General features: G+C 35.0%; 1 protein-coding gene across 1 annotated transcript in view; it reads left to right on the top strand.

Annotated features, from left to right (window-relative positions):
• Positions 1-17,766, top strand: part of LOC140063671 (uncharacterized) — a 34,039-nt gene extending 16,273 nt beyond the window's left edge. The window contains exons 6-13 of the mRNA XM_072110122.1: positions 6,103-6,124; positions 10,945-11,043; positions 11,302-11,435; positions 12,596-12,770; positions 13,578-13,626; positions 13,969-15,052; positions 15,289-15,318; positions 15,944-17,766. Of these exons, the coding sequence (XP_071966223.1) occupies positions 6,103-6,124; positions 10,945-11,043; positions 11,302-11,435; positions 12,596-12,770; positions 13,578-13,626; positions 13,969-15,052; positions 15,289-15,318; positions 15,944-16,000 (1,650 nt within the window). The 3' untranslated portion in view covers positions 16,001-17,766. The remainder of the gene's footprint in view (positions 1-6,102; positions 6,125-10,944; positions 11,044-11,301; positions 11,436-12,595; positions 12,771-13,577; positions 13,627-13,968; positions 15,053-15,288; positions 15,319-15,943) is intronic.
• The last annotated feature ends 536 nt before the right edge of the window (positions 17,767-18,302 follow it).

Below are 18,302 nucleotides of genomic sequence, written 5' to 3'. Positions count from 1 at the left end.
TAGTTGGCCGGAAACGAAACTTTATAGCGCACTAGCAAACAGTAAACCATCGTAGCATACTTTTTCCGCCAGTAAACATACGCGATAAAAAAATGTTTTTGCGTTCAATACGAACGTCAAGGGGAATTCACCGATGAAATAAAACTAGGCCTACTCATGAGTAGCAAGTCTGTAGTTGGCCGGAAAGACACTTCATAGCGCGCGCTAGCAAACCGCACGATTGTAGCCTACTTTTTCCGCCGGTAAACATACGCGATAAGAAACATTTTTTGCGTTCATTACGAACGTCAAGGGGAATTCCCCGATGAAATAAAAAATGCCTACTCATCAGTAGGACAACTCTGTAGTTGGCCGGAAAGGACACTTCATAGCGCGCTAGCAAACAGGCCGATTGTAGCCAACTTTCCCGCAGGTAAACATACGCGATAAATGAAAAAAAAAAAATGCCTACTCATCAGTAGGCAACTGTAGTTAGCCGGAAACGACACCTCATAGCGTGTTAGCAAACATTAAAACGATCATAGCCTACTTTTTCCGCCTGCGGGTAAACATATGCGATAAAAAAACATTTTTTTGCGCTCAAATACAAACATTGGGGGGAAAGCCCCGATGAAATAAAACTAGGCCTACTCATTAGTAAGACACCTCTAGTTGCCCAGAAATAAGACTTCATAGCGCACTAGTAAATAGGAAAACGATCGTAGCCTTCTTGAATGTATTATACAATCAAAGCAGCTAGCATTGAATTGCGCCTAGAAAATCAATCGCGCCTTTGTCATTTGATGATGTGCGTATGTTACCGACGAAAGAGTAAATCCCACCGATCCATAGATCCATAACATTTTTACAAGAAAAATAATACAATCAATCATTGTTTTAACTGAAAACTTTATTTACAATATACAAGTTACCACATTTTAGACGATTCAAACAACAGCCAATACTAGAGATCGAAAGAGAGACATGGCAGTAACCAAAACACGTGCTTACATCTCTCGGCGGCGGCCGGTGAAAGCACCATGTGACATACAGTATGCAGTACTGATATCACAATACCATGTGACATCCCTTGTCACTCGACTTTCTCACGAAGTAGGGCCTAAAACATTCTAGCACCGATGTACAATTGTACCTTAAGTTAAGTGAAATAAGACTGTAGCGCACTAGCAAATAGGAAAACGATTGTAGCCTTTTTGAATGTATTATACGATCAAAGCAGCTAGCATTGAATTGCGCCTAGACATCATTTGATGACGTGCGTATGTTACCGACGAAAGAGTAAATCCCACCGATAGAGTCGATTAATTCAGTGTGATATTGAAAATAATAATATCATTGATATTTATTTTTAATAATACCGTACTGACGCGGGTATAAGCCCATACTCGGGTATAAGCCCACCCCCGACTTTTGACTAATTTTCATGAAAAATTAGGCACTCGGGTATAAGCCCACCCATTAATTCGAAGATCTACAGTGTGTGTCGTAATACATTATTTTGTATTTGCCGACGTCCATACACCGAATACACCTACCTTTGATCATAACCAAGCTAGGCTAATATACGCTAGGCCATATGAGGCCTAGCGGTCCTGTTTTGATTACACTCCATCTCGGTCGAAGATCGCTTCACACACGACGCTACAAGTCGCCAAAACGGAAAACCACTATTTGGTATCGGCTGCCATAAACAAGCTTATTAAATTTCTTTGGTACATTTCTATTTAACGAACATTGTATACTTGCTTTTCTGCTTGATAAATTCTTGTTCAATTGATGTTTAAAATAAGATATTCTACGATAAATTACACGAACTATAAGCTTAATTTTCTGACACTCTACACCTCGTGTATTAGAGAGGCAACGTCGTACACGTGAGGGCGCTCGCTCGCATGGTGGAATACACAGTGTACATCATGTGCTGTTTTTGACGATCTGCATTTTTGGATCCTCGGGTATAAGCCCACCCCCCAAACTTGACGTGATTTCATGTTCAAGGGGGGTGGGCTTATACCCGCGTCAGTACGGTAATAAAATAATAATAAAAACAATACAATCAATCATTTACTTTATTTACAATATACAAGTTACCACATTTTAGACAACAGCCAATACTAGAGATCGAAAGAGAGACATGGCAGTAACAAAACACGTGTTTACATCTCTCGGCGGCCGGTGAAAGCGAGTCTCAGTTCTTTAACACTTTGTTACGCAGAAAGTACCGTACCTGCCTGTTAATCTATTTTTAGATTGTTGTGGTTGATATTTTTAAGTGTCACGGATAAGGTTTTAAGCGTCACGGCCGACCGTAAAGCGTCACGGTAGAGAACCCAAGCGTCACGGTTCTGTGACGCTTCAAAGGTCTGGGGAGAACACTGATGTAGTTATAACAACAAGTGGAGTGGAGCTCCAACCAGAACATTTTTCTTTCGCATATTGTACATTTCAACTGTACAGTGTTATTGAAATATTTATTATTACTCCTAATTCATATTTTGATTTTTTTGCATCATGCCTTTTCGTGATCTGTGTGGAGGGATACCTTGTATTTTTGACATTTTAACAAAGCAATTAATTTCAAACATTTAAACATAAATTAGGTGGTTCAAATTTGAAGATGTTTTAACCACTGACCTGCTGACTACTACTATTTTTGTCAGATACAGACAAATATATCTTGCTAGAAATTATATCTGCCCCAGGGCAGGTTTCAAGTTTTTGTAGTTTAAAACAGTACAATTCCGTTCATTTTGATACCTCATTACTCTCAGAAGCCAGTATCTTCCTCATACGCACTTGAAAAAGTCTAAAACCTTCCCAGTACAAATTCCTTAACCTTGATGGGGTTCATTCAAGTATTACCATAACCCACAGCGGTGCAATACTATAAGGTTTGAGCTTGCTGTTGCCTTGACATTTCCCAATCATGACCCCGTACCAGAAGCCTCTGTCCCCAACCTGCATTGTTTCGGCCTAAATGTGAGGGATACGTCTCAGCCGGGTCGATGTATCCCGGACTGAAGCATTATCCTTTATTCATTAACATATTCCTATCAAGTTAATAATTATATTTATTTTGTTGTGGCCTAGGATCTGTAGTTCTAGGCTGCGCATGATAACAGTCAGAATTTAGAAGAACGTTTGAGATTGGTGGAAAAGTGTAAGATTTTAGGTGCCTGGTGTGAGAGCTTGAGGTTGGGTCAAAAAGCGTTAGCCTCACACCAGAAAAAGTAAACACCAAACTCAACTTAACAAAATTGCATTACTTTACAGTTGAGATCTGGTTTTTTTTTTCAGATGCTCAGAGCGCTTATTTACTTGTAATCCCTCATAGTCGTATGAATAGAGGGAAATAGAGGGAAGCATATTGCTTATAGGCCCTGGCTCGCAGTAATATCATGTCATATTGTACAAACGGTGTGAACTTTAATGGATTGTTTAATACCCAAGCCTCCTTTAGCCTATTTTTAAACAAATAGACACAGTTGTCTGCGTTGCATTAAGTTAGCCCACCATGATGTTAATTAACTTGCTGTATGCAATTTTGTTGATGAATTGAAATTGTTAAAATCATAGTACTTGTACAGTATGTATTACTTTGTGAAATATTATACAAATAATGAATGTTTATGAGTGCAATGGTACAAATAATGGCACGAGGTGAATGATGAAAGGTTATATCAACGAGGCAAAGCCGAGTTGATATAACTTTTCATCATTCACCAAGTGCCATTATTTGTACCATTACACGAATACAAAACATTCATTATTTGTTTTATATAACATCTAGACGTTTTTTTTTCGTACACAAAAATGTTTCAAAAAGTACTATTTAACGATCGTTGAATAGTGCGTACTATTGCACGCCATGTGACCCACATTCGTCCAATCAAATGACAGGAATTTATTTAGGTGTTATATAAAAATGATTTCTGTATACCAATACAAACATCAAACGGTAGTATGGTATCATTTTTCCAATATTCATTGAATTATGTATGCAATAATACTAATACAGTAGGACTACTGTATATTTTTAAAATAATATTCTTCTGGGCCACATGTCAATTGTCATTCAATACCTGTACTCTTTAATACTACCTCGTCAAGCCTTAAAATGTTATTTAATCAGTTAAAAACTATTGCAATTCATGTTTCCGAGAATCATATGTGTACAGAGCTAGGGTGAGTCTACAGTGAGTAATTACCTTTTTCCAATATTTAACAGTTATCTAACTAATGGTAGTTAAAAACTAATGTATGACTGAGGACGCCTATTTTAAAATTAGTTGAGTGATTGCCAGTTCATGGCCTCAGTTTCTTTACTTTAGGAGCTGAGGCCGATCCCCATGGACTGGGTAGACACCTGATCATATCCACTGAATCTTGTCTAAGCTACTGTGCACAGTATACCATTACCAATACCACACCATCTAAGTGTATGTATATACATATACCATACATAGCATAAATAGCATTAACTGTAAATTTACATTTAGTATACACACTGATTGTGTATACGATACCAAGGCACTACTGTAGTGTGTGTATTTTGGTTTTTGTTGTCTGCATAGCAGGAAAAAAAATCATAGTGAATGTTATGCAAGTAAATCTTTCTATGACAGAAATTGTAGAAAGCTTCTTCAATGTTTTCAATACATAATCCCTAAACTATGTATTTATTTTTATATGTGGTACATTCTACAGAATCAAGGAAGTACTACTTCACACACTTCGCACACTACACTTGCTCATTCTGTAATTATTGCTACCCCTTCTTCAACTAGTTTTAAGGAACTGCTTTAACACAATTGTTAAGGCACCATTGCTTCATCTAACTGTAGCTTGATATTAGGAGCTTTTATTTGTGACAAACTTTGACCTATCCATATTGTGAATCTACCAAAACTGAATTGAGTGAGGAAGCATTCCTTAAATGCATGCAATGAATTAGTTTAGTATGGCGCTGCAAAACAAAACGGATTCAATTTTATACGTTGGCATTATAAGCTTTCTAGCCACTGTATTATATGGTTACAGTATGATACAGTCTGTTGTGTGGCCACAGATCGTAAAGTAGAAGGCACAATCGGAAATGTCCATCCTTTAATAATCCGGTATTCATTCGTGTTTAGTCGCTTAAAAGTACATACAGCGTTTCCATCGTCAGAGACGCTACACTAACTGGAACTGGCGGCAGAACATTGAAATAACTATGTTCTGTTTATGGCACAGGTTGCTTGGTGGCAATAGAGCATTTTTATTTCAACTGGCCTTTATAGTACAGTAAGTCATATTGGCAAGATGCAGAGTATAGAAAGATTTCTCATTTTTAGGAACTGGTCGACAGAAGTTCCATTTTTTGTTCACTATATACACTATCAAACTAGTTTTACAGAAAAAATGTGATGAGCCTAAATAGGGTAGTGATATGATGTCATCATGTCCATGTATAGGCACATCACATTTTTTGTCACATAAAGTTTGATAGTGTAGACAGAGGTTTAGACAAATACTCCAGTTCCATAGGCACAGTTGGAGGATGCTGATTTTTGTCAGAAAGCTGAGATACTGTAATGTTGTTAATAACTTGTTAGTTGTTAACAATGTATATTACTGTCTTTATTTTATTTTCTTTAAAAAAAAATATTTATAACATTAGTAGTAGTAGAACTTGTTCACACTATCAATGCTAACCACTTTTTTGCACATCGTTGTGAACTGGTAAGCATGCACAATTCATTTTTTCACCCGCATTTTATGTGAGGATAATGCTGTTTAAATAAGCCATTTAATACTAAGTGACAGTGTGCCTAGCAACAATGGACACTTCTAAGAGGACAACACATGGATTTGAACCTAACTGCACGGTCATGCGACCCAGGACATCACTACGTCACTAAATAAATTATTACTTTCATATTTGTATGTAATGTAAGAACCAAATGTAGTAAGTGATAGTGTAGTGAACTAATATATGAAAAAAAAAAAACAGTCTCTAATGTTATTTTAACAATTTTGTTGTTGATAAAAGAGCAAGAAAAAGAAATATTTTATTATTTTGATATTTATAATTTGTGAATTTGGTTTTCTTTTTTGCAGAAACTAGAACACTATCAGAAAAGTAAGTACTGGTTTGGAGAAGATCGTTGTTTTTACAAATCACACTCAACCAAGACATTGACATTGTTTCCAAATATTCAGAAGATGCATTGTTCCATTCCAGAGTATCTGTCTGCCCTCAGAATATTTTAATATTAAGATTAGTATAACAAAAATAAATGTTTATGAGTGTGATGTCGGATAGTATTTTCTTGAGTTGAAAAATGGTGGAGTCTAGTTGGATAGACCAGTACATCTTTCAACAAATGAAAATATTACCTATATTCACAAATATCAAATATTTGTTAATTGTTTTATATTTTATAACACATCTACTGTGAATATCAAAGGCTATAAACATTACAAATTATAGCTCACGGAGTAGAGCAGTTATTGATTGCTAACACTATAGGATGATTGCCTAACAAGCAAATGTCTTGTGTTGCTTAAAATTTATGCACAGCTCTTATGTATCATCCAATCAAATGGCAGAGATAAATGTAGGTGTGTTATATTTTAAAATATAGGTTATAAAAAGCTAGGTTTGAGTAAGTGTTAACTAAATGTTTTTTTTAAATATAAATAATTTCTACAAAAAAATAAATGAATCCCCCAACAGAAATGAAAAAAAAAAAAATCCCATAGAATTTTATACAGTATTTTACTGTAGGTATTTTGATATTTTTGTGCATTGTGTTTATGAGCAATACTTATGTATTGTGTTTATATCCAATCAGAGGCTTTAAAACTTACACCGGTACCAAAGAATATGTAACATACGCGTGTGAATTGTAAATCATTTTTACTGCGACTGCGAGCAAGTCTTAATTGAGGCTTAGGAAGTAGAGTTGAAATAGTCGTGCATTACAACCCTGGCCCTAGGTCAGGATTGAACCCTAGGAAGTTACTGGGTTAAACCTGTCATGAAGCTAAAAACCCATGTCAGGAATTAATGTTGCGAAACTAGCAAGGAGCATGCCTTAAACCTAGTCTACACTACCAAACTTTTGTTTGCTAATGTTTGTCAAGAAGATGCACAACCTAAAGGCCCATTTACACTAGGACAATAATGATGATACCTAGATAAACATGCTTTTTTCTTACAGAAAACAAAAGAGATAAAAGTATTTCTTTCTAAGACTATAAAATAAGCGTTTTTTTTATTATCAAACTACGTCATGATCAGTAGGAGCAATTATATCGCGAAGATACAACAATTCTATTGATTATGAAGTCATTTGATTTGATTTGAAAGACAAAATGGTTATTCTATAATAGTTATAGAATGAAAACTTGTTTGTTTTCTGTAAGAAAAATGCATGTTCATCTATTATCATTATACTCCTAGTGTAAATGATCCTTAAACAAGTTTCCTACAGTTTGCTGGAGTTGATCAAGTGGTCCACAAAATTTAGAAACTCTTCTTTGTTGGGCTAAACTCTGCATTTGCCAACTGAAGTTTCTTAGTGTAGTCTAGGCTTTAAAAATGCGTCATGGCAAACAAAAATGCATTTTTTTGCAGCATATTTTCGCGAAATAATATTGATCATCTGCAGTACATTGTTTTACTGCAGTTTATGCGTATAAGGCTATTTGCACAGTGAACTGTGCAAGTAATGTAATATTTTTCTATCGGCATAGTGAACTCTACGTGGCATTTAGTATTTGCTATCGGTATGAAGACTATCGACACATTGGGACAAGAATTTATCACATTGTTTTCTATCTGCATGGTTAATCATGCATATAGTACCTCTGTACCATGTGTATAGTCTCACAGTAGAATGTGCATGATCAACCGTGCGGATAGAAAGTAGTTACATTATTGGATGTGTCATTAGCAGTACGTGCTAATGTTAGTCTCTTCCATTTTGACTCAAGTCCTGCATTTACTACAGTACAATTTTTTATCTGTATGCATTATTACAACAAATATTTTAAAAAATGAATCGGGTCTGGTGATATCTAGAATGACCTGTTAAATCCTATATGGATTTATTACCAAAGAATATGTATTTTACTGCAGTAACTACATTGTTTACTGTCAGTATGTTATTAATACGGTACTATGATATTTTACTGCAGTATACATAATTGCACATCTATATTTAGATATGCATTACTGCAGTAAACTATTTTCTACTACTGTACAGTATGTAGAAATAAATTTATCTGGTTTCTAAGGATATTTTTTTAGAAACAGACAAATTTTACCAAAGAAAATGCTCTAAAAAATGTACTGTATATAAACTACAGTATTTCTTTAGTGTGTACAAAGTACTATACTATATTGATTTATCTTTTACATCCCAAGCAATAGTTGACTCAAACTGCATGTTTCTATTGAACTCGAAGTTGTATGTGTATTTCTGTAGTAAATCTATTAACTACAAATAATATATGTGCAGGAAACTGCCTGCCCTCCCCCCTCCCCCTCCCCCCTCCCCCTCCCCGATCGAGGATAGAACAATAGTAACATGCAGGTAGATGTCTATAAATTTGTTGTAAATTAATCTTCATTTTCCTTTTTATTACTATATTTATTGTAATCCTTGATTTGATTTGTCAAATCATATGTAAATGATCCAATCATGGTTTTCCCATGATGCCTGTAAGGTTAAATTTAGTTACAGTACACTATAAAACAAGATAGAATATCAACAACTCATGTTGTTTAAAGCCCAATTCAGCCAGTGTCGTCACAAGATGTGTAAGCAAATTGCCAATGCAAATAGTCGTCAGTACTGCTTTGGTGTTTACAAGATCATGATAAAACATTTTACCACCATGACTGTAAGGTTAAAATTTACTTAGAAGGTAGAATATTAGAGAAAATTCAAATGTAACATGCGTTGTTTAAAGCACCATTGCGCAACATTTTTATTTCACCGGATCCAACCTGCGGCCCAACTACCCAGGTAGACTAACATCAAGAAGGTAATGCGAGTCCATCACACCTCAGCCCCACTATGGTTGTGGCTGAACATTTAAAGAATATATGGACTTCAGGTCTTCGGAAATGACATTGTAAGTGCACCACACATGCATAATTACATTTCGGCAATCAAAGAGTCTGTCACCTCGGCCCCATCCATGGTTGGAGCTGGGTAAGACAATTTTAGGAATATGGACATGTAGGTCCATGGACATTGCATTGTATTTTTTGGAGGGTAAAAATTTACCTGATCCACCGAAACAATTCAGCGCAGCAGCCCGGAGTTTCCCCTTTATAACGTACACGATACATGACACTGTTGTGTTGCGTTGTCACAGTTCACAAAAGATTTTCATTACATTGCGATAAAAAAAATCTGCACAACAAACATTTTCATCAATTTTTTTTTAATAAAGCGCTAACAACGCTAGAATATCGTTATTTTTAAAAATCTCTTAGCCACCCTGCAGCATTTAAAAAATGTTCGCATCCTATATTTTGCAGGAAATTCAGCCAGCGACGTCCGTTTGCGGATTGCTACTGAAGTAGTAGCAGGGTGGGGTGTGCGCATGCCTACTTTAATAGTTAAACAATACAAAGTATTAATGTTTGTGTTTATTAGCGTACCAGATGTACCTTCACTGTGACGGTCGCAATAAAAAAGTTGCGTAAAAATATGTTATAAACATTTTTCTGATTGCTAGCGCGCTTAAACTTTAGGTACGTGCGTCGAACGTTATACGAAGGGTATCAAAAAATGGAAGAATCATTCAATTTCTCCAAAATAATTAAGAAAAAAAAAGTTACGTTTTTAATTAAGCCAAATACAGTAATAAGAATTGTTCATCGCAATATATTTTATCACCAAATATGCATGATTAAACATGCTAATAGCTAGGCCTAGTACTAGGCCCAAGGTATTCCGTTTTCTTTGAAATACAAGCGGCGTATGTTTGCGCAGGTTACGAGACAAAATAGTTAAACAAAACAAAGTAATGTTTGCATTTATTACCGTACCTTCGTCAGGGACTTACCCTGACTTTCGCATTGAAAAAGTTGTGTGTGCGACACATGCATTCTGCACATCCGGTTGAAGCGTAAAATCAAAACAAAACAAGTACGTTAACTGTTCGCTGTTAAAGTTAACATTTACCTGCTCCTGCGAAAGCTCCCTACTATGTAATTAAGCGCTGCTGTACGCCATATAACCAACAGCAAAATTTATGGAAGAAATTATTAATGTGTTGCTCTTTTGAATCATTTTAATGCGTCAATTTTGTAAAAACAATGGTTTCCTTATGAAAATGAAAATTAAAACGGGATAGGTTTTAGCTTTACTGGCGTTTAGCAGAAACCCACTGAGAGTTACATTCTTAAATGTTTGGTTGTGACACCAAACTTCACTGTAAGTAAACTTAGGTGTCTTCAAATGGTAGGGTTAACAGGAGCTTTTGATTTGTGACTACCGACAACAAAAGCATTCATGTGTCATCGGTCATTTGAAAAGAGTATGGAAGCATGTCCTGAACTTCCCTGCATGCGTACAATTACTTTTGTTCTAGTTTCAGTTGGTAAAAGATTCCATTCTTTTGTTGCTCTGTATTTGAAGGTTCTTTTATCTTCAAATACATGACCTAGCTAATGTCTAGGTTGTTTGTCTTCACAAATTGAAAGCTCCTCATTGTATTGTTATACTGTATGGTAATTACTGTATATCTTTTTGGTTTCATTCCTTATGTTAACTCGATCATTACTAACTGTTATCCAAAGTTATATCATACTAAAGAGACAGAAACATCTGTGTGTTAAAAATTAAGTTAAGTTAATCCAATTTTAATACTGATAAATGTTTACAATATAACATTTGACCCTTTTTAAATTTGGTTCATTTTTTTCTTCTCTTTTAGACAAAGAATGGATAGCGGATATTACTACAAAAGATGTAGAAACAGATTTGCCGTGTTCTATCCAATATTCCATAGATGAATGTAAACAACCTTTGGTTGGTATGTATGCAAGACATTCCATAAAAATAAAATCATTGTCATTGCTAGCCATTCTGAACGCAGTGCAGGCCTCTCCTAGTCTAGGTTTTCAGAATGCATGTTGACAGCCATTTTGCAAAATAATCTCCTTCCAACGGGAAATTTATGAGAATTGGGGAGATAAACAGTTATCTCTAAATGTACCATATCGCCAATGTACAGTATAGACTGATTTCCTAGATGTATTTTTAACCAATTTTTTTGTGTTCTTTCCACCAGGAATGGAGCATGTGATAGAGAGAAGAATGAATGTACCTGATACACCATTTGTTTGTTTGCTATGTACCATAGTCGTGTCATCAGGTTCAGTGACAGCACATTTACTTGGCAACAGACATCGTTTTATCTATTTAGTAAGTATGAAGCTATTGTTGTTACATGTCATGGCCCACACAGGAGACTTAGAAATAAATGTAAAAGCTATGAACGATGAATGGTTCCAACTTTTCTTTTCACCGTTCTGTTTCTCCTGCATACAACAAACATATCCTTTCAAATCAAATATTCACTAGTTCAGCAATATAAGAATATAATAATAATAAATAATAATAATAAGATTTATAGAGCGCACATATCCACAAAATGCTCAAGGCGCTTGTGAAAACCATGAGAAATGCAACCATGAAACTAAAAACAAAAAGAAGAACAAAAAAAAAAGGGGACCATCGAACCCACCTTACTGTTTCTGTTTACCGGCAATTTAAGGTGCACAGACCTGCCAGTTCATTACTCACAGGTGTTCTCAGTAATGTGGGTATCTGCAAAATATTACTTAAAAAAATCATTCCTCTAAATATAGTGAAAACGTATTGGTCCTATTATTCTATTCTGTACACATGTATTATGTACGTGCATGTAGTGTTTGCGCTTTTAAAATTAAATACAGGTAACATTATCTTAATTCATACATACGGCTATCCTGCGTTGAAACACCGGTTCTCATCAGATCACCGAACTTAAGCAACGTTGGGCCCGGTCGCGTTCTGGATGGGAGACCGCCTAGAAATAGCGGCGGGTGCTGTATATATACCGGAGAGTGATGGTGTATTGATAATATCGGACTAGGCATGATAGGCATGGATTCGAGGTTATCTGTACCATACTAATTGCATCATTAGGCAAGATGCTTTACTCTCATTGCCTGTACCTGAGGGTCCTAAATGATCAACAATTTTGCTGGATGGTATTAAATCATTAAATATGGTTAAAAAAAAACAATTCACAAAGAACACCTATATATATATCGTCAAAATGTCATTACATTCTAGTTTCTAATTCTTTCTGTACTGATGGTGTCCAAGCGTAGCCCATACTAGCAAACTTTAGCTTTCAAACTCAAGTTATATCAAGTTCCTAGTGTAGACTAAGCTGACTAGAATACTTTATCAAACTTTTGTTTGCAAATGTAGGCTAGAGTTTAGAATCACTAACATAAGGGATCTTATCACTAACATAAGTGGTCTCATCTAAATATAAAATACAGTAGTACAGTAATTATTTTATTTCACTACAGACCAAAACTAAGAAGGATTTTTCCAAGAACTTTGTGAAAATGTGCAAAGAAAGTGATCAAAAACCTAAGGAACTGATATCAAATTATCTTACTGAATTGGTCGGAGAAATGGAAAGGCTCCATGGACGAGGAAGGATTAGAGTAATTGTACCAAAGGAACATCGGTTGCAACAAGGTTAGTTTCTAGCTGTCATTGATTATGATAATTAGTGGTTTGTTGAGGAGTGTAAAGCTTTGTCTACACTATCTACTAGTTTGACAAAACAAGTTGGATGTGCCCAAATATGGTAGTGATATGCTTAAATATGGTAGTGATATGACATCATCATGTCCGTATATGATCACATTTTTTGTCATAAAGTATTAGAATATAATTAAGTTTTTGTAGTCTATAGGACTTTTGTAGCATAACAACCAAAAACATTGCAAAATGTTCAAACTTACTTTACTTCCTTTTTGTAAGGCAAACCTGACTTTATCATCATTTCAGCCATTTTCGGACTGCTGCATGGCGAAGGCCTCCCCAAGCTGAACCCATACATTATTTCTGTCCTGTGCAGCTCTCATGGAGGATATGCCAGCAAAAGCTACAATCTTATCTCTCCATTTAATTTTTTTCTTCCTTGGCCTTGTGTGCCTATTCTTGTAGTCCATTCCATGATGAGTTGTCACTTGTACATGTCTTACCTGCAGTATTGATCTCTTATCTGGTTAAGGCAGAAATTTTATTTATAGATTGTTTATTCTGCCTTAACCTGATAGGAGAAAAACATTATGTGCCCTGCCCATCTCTAGTTCTAGATTTTTACTTGTGCATGAAGTTGTAAATCCTGGTTTATTTCCTAAGAATACAATTTTGCAAATCATAGTCAGATACTAAAATATCCAGGCCACATATTGCTACCAATACTAAAGTACTTTATCAATTGTCTGTGGTATGGTAGAAATAATTTACCAAAAAACATCTGTTTGCTTATTTCAGGTATTCAGATGTATAGAAAACCACCCCCAGCACTGATGGATCTTGAAAGGTAGTGTAGAACAAAGCCTTCTTTTATACTCTGTAAACTTCCATTTTACATTTTATAACAATTCTTGTTCAATTCAAAGCATGGCTTCAAACTCATCTCATCATATTAAGGCGGGAGGGAGTTTTCGGCGTAACATCTAAATCTTATGTTAGAATTCAAATAAGCATCAAAGCAAAGGAATCGAGATATTAAAGAATTCATTAAATTTGTGTGGAATCAAGACAGAAAAGCAATGTCATAAAAATTAATAGAATGATTACTTCAGTCATTTAAATTATGGTTTAAAAATTATGAAAATAATTCTCAACAAAGATGTGTTTATTTTCGTTTTTTTTATTTCAGTGAGGATTCTGGAAATATGGGAAACATACCCCAAAGAAGTTTACCATATCCTGAGGCAAGTGAAATAGGTCAAGGTGACGTTAATCCCCCTAGAGGGCATTTCACAGAAGAATTCATACCCAAAGATCAAAGAGATTATTACAGAGAGAGACTAGAATATGAACGAGAAAAAGCGTTATATTACGCTAAGAAAGGTCTCCCCCAGCTACAAAATCCAAAGAGTGATCTTTATGTTAGAGATGACTATCTTCAGCAAGAAGACTTGCTTCATCCATCACATGATTTGGAAGATCCACAAGATTTAAGAGATTATCCACCAGATGTGAGTGATTATCCACCTGATGTAAGAGATTATCCAAGAGATGTAAGAGATTATCCAAGAGATGTAAGAGATTATCCAAGAGATTTTGATGATTATCCATCAGATTTGCCTGATCATCCTATAAATTTGCGTGGTGAACCTAGAGATTTGCATGGTGATCCTAGATATTTGCGTGAATATCCTATGGATTTGCGTGACTATCCTAGAGATTTGCATGACCATCCTAGGGTTTTGCGTGACCGTCCTAGGGAATTACGTGACCATCCTCTGGCTTTTCATGAATATCCTAGCGAATTGCACGAGCGTGGCCGTCCTAGGAACATGCATGAAGATCCAATAGATCCTTACTTGCGTGAGAAGCCAAGGAGTTTGCCTGAACATCCGGAAAATTGGAGAGAATCCCGATATCCTGAACCTCCTCGAGATTTATTGAATGATCGCATCAGAGATCGACATAGTTTATACCGAGATGATCCAAGGGATATACATGAGGATCCTATAGATGCCAGATCAAGATATCGGGATTATCCAGTGAGAGATTCTTATCCAGAAGATTTAATACGAGATAGTCCTCGAACCAGGTACATAGAAGATAGGTACAAAGATCCTGCACTTGATATGTACGAAAGAGACCGCCCTCCTGTGAGAGGCCGATATCCAAGCGATTACAGTCCAGGGAGGCTACCACCTGCCCGTCCTTTGAATGCGAGATCTTTGATAGCACGTCATCGGTATCGTCCAGGGCCTGATGCTTTTGAGCCGGTAAGATTTTTATGAATCCAAAATAATAAGCTGTATTTTTTAAAAATTGCATATAAGGGCTTAGTTATATACCTAGGTAATTGCTGTTATGGACTTAGCTATTATTAAACTTTGGTCAGTAGGAACCATTTTAACTGGGTAAAATATTCATACTCATATACACATGGAATAAATATGAAAAAAAATATTTTTATTTTAATTAACATTATTTTCATTTTGCTTCATTTTTTTTCTAGCCTAGAAAGAGGATCGCTACAAAAGACCCGGTAAGTTGCAATTCACTGCAGTTTGCTCGCCAGAAATTTAAATTTGTTCTAGAATAATGTTATACCGTATTTATTCAATGCTTCTTGTGGGTTTTTTTTAGAAGGGGACGTTTATTCGGTGGAGGCGTTTATTTTTTTGGGTGTAATATGGTAACATGTATAATAAAATAAATACCCCCAAAAGTGAACAAGTACAATTATGTCGAAATGTGATAAAATACAGAAAAAATATGTTAAAATATGTTTGGTAAATTGTTGATCATGGCAGTGAATGAATTCTACTACAATCTATCTACAAAACAAAATTGTGTACGTAATGCACAAAATAAATAAACTCCCCCCCCTCCCCCTCATGTTTAATTGAGGGGGTGGGCGTTTATTCCAACTAATGTTCTGTAGGAAGAGTTTATAAAAGGGGTGCCTTTATTCAATACAGTAATATTATAGAAAGATACGTCAATTCAAATACAAGCGATTGTCTATAAAAACTGGAATTCAAAATATTTCTTAAAAGTGTTTCAGATATTGTTCTTTTACATAAAAAGAACAATATACCTGTGTATCAATTCAAATAGACAAACGATTGTCTAATATATTAAATATTGTTTTTTGTTTGCTTATACAGATAGCGGATGAGGTTTCACATGCCTTAGCACTAGCACTGGCTAAGCGCAAGAGATGAAGACGATGCAGAAAATGTAACGCAGAGAATAAAATAACTGTAATATTTTAATCACTTTTTGTCTTGTATAAGTTGTATCGTATAAGAAAAACTTGGCATTGGATTTTAAAAAGATTTATCAGTGGAAAAGTAAATAATTTGCTTTATTAAGCAGTGTTTATGATGCTTGTGATTTTTTTAATTTTTTGGGAGCTATTAAAAATTTTCTGAACTATCATCTGAAATAAACATTTCAGATAGAATGATTACGGCAGTTGGTCATATAGATACAGTGTTTTGCAATGCGCAGTAGTTATGTCTATATTATACAAAGTTATGTGACAGAAATGACAGATTCTGATTCTGATTCTCACCATTCGCAAATGTATTTGCTATACCTTAGAAAAATGAAAGATGACACAAACTTTCTGCACGATAGTCTAGTATCTACTTGGCTACCATGATTCATCCTAACATGAGTTATATACTGTAAATAAAAATGTTTTGCTTAGATACTTTTTGAAAAGCCCAGAATTGCTTTTTCTCTTGACTGTGTCGAGATTACTTTTGAAAATCATGACATGTTGGCAAATGTTTATATTTAACATTTTTTTTGTTAGGATAGGATTATGATATCTTATGCTCATTTCTACCTACTGCATGTTCAGTTTTCTGTTGGTGCTAGGAAAAAATGGCACTAAACAGATTGAGAAGAATTGAAAATTAGTGTTAACTGTTATGATTAGTTTGGTAATAATATTAAGTAAGATGTGAACAAATTTGATGGTATACATTTTAATTTTTATATATGTTCTACTGATCCATGTATTTTTTAAGTTGATCTTGTTTGTTAAGGACTGTGGCTTTTTCCATTGTCAGGTAAAAATGATTTTACAACAAAAAAAATACAAAAAAAAATTGTAATTCAGTGTTATATTACACAAGCTGATATCCAAATCTTACCCCGATTGTTTCTTATATACATGCACAGAACCTGGTAGACACACCAAGAACCAAGTTGGAGAGACACACCTTACCGGTGACAGCGTTTGTTTAATGCTTTTGTCTTTCCTCGGCCTCGTGTCTTGTTTTTCATATATATATATATATATTTTTATGTTTTTTTTTGTAATTATTATTTTATGTTTATTGCCGAAATGAATAAAATAAAATAAAATAGGTAGACACGACTAGAACCCAATACACGCGCCAGAACCAGGTAGACATGCCCCTTACAAATAGTATGCAAATGGGATGTTTTCCTCACTATTTGACGGCAACACAGAGTTACCTAAAAAATATAAATGGAAATTGGTCCAGAAAATGTCTGGTTATTTTAGCACCCCCAACGTCTTTAATAAACCAATCAAAAATGTTGCTTACATGAAAAATGTTCTTCTAATGTTATTGTTCTAATTTTTATTACCCATATCATGATTTATTAGATTAGTTATGCTTTGCTTTTTAAAATTGCAAGATATTTTAGCAATTAAAACATTTGTTTTCCAATTTTGTTGATCATTTTCTTTTAATTTTAATATACAAGTGATAGGATAGTGTGATAGAAACGTGAATTATCACCAGCATTTGAATTTATCATGCATTACAAAGTATATGGAAAAATGGTGAATTTTAAGCTGGTAGCCAGGATGTTACAGGGGGTTTGTTTTTCCACAAAAGAAGGCAAAAATCATCATGAGCTAGCCTGCGAATATTTATTTTTAAAAGGGAACTTCAAGAAAAGTTCAAACCCTTGTTTCCTTCCCCATCCTTGGCTACAGGCTTGAATCATAGTATGCTACAATAAACTTGTTCTTTCCTGTAAAGGATAATCAAATGTGTCGTACTCCGGCTTGTAAATCGGGTTATATATCAAATATATTAATCATTTAATAATAATAATAATAGTTCATTCTTATGTAGCGCATATTAGCAAGCTCTGAATGCGCTGCACATTATTACCCTGGTCATTTTTTGAATCAAACACTTATGGAAACATACTCCCATATAATAATGCAGCTAGTAATCAGCCCAAAGTTGTCTTGATATAACCGGTACCCATTTTATACACCTGGGTGTATTTGCCTAAGGATACACGCAATGCAACAAGAGTTGGATTTGAACCACAATCAGTAGTCCAATGTCCAACACACTGCGCCACACGCCACTGTTCAGATCTTAATTGAAGTTATTTCAAAAGACAGTAAAGATGTATTCTCTACTTATACTTTTAAACGATAACTTAAAGACATTTGAAAAATTAAAATTTTGTCTGGTCATCTGCACACAAGCGAACATGGCAGTGGTTTATGCATGCAATTAT

The sequence above is a fragment of the Antedon mediterranea genome, chromosome 1 (assembly GCF_964355755.1).
Source record: "Antedon mediterranea chromosome 1, ecAntMedi1.1, whole genome shotgun sequence".
Taxonomy (NCBI): Eukaryota; Metazoa; Echinodermata; class Crinoidea; order Comatulida; family Antedonidae; genus Antedon; species Antedon mediterranea.
The sequence above is the reverse complement of the archived record's forward strand: the minus strand, read 5'-3'. Positions and strand labels throughout refer to the sequence as shown.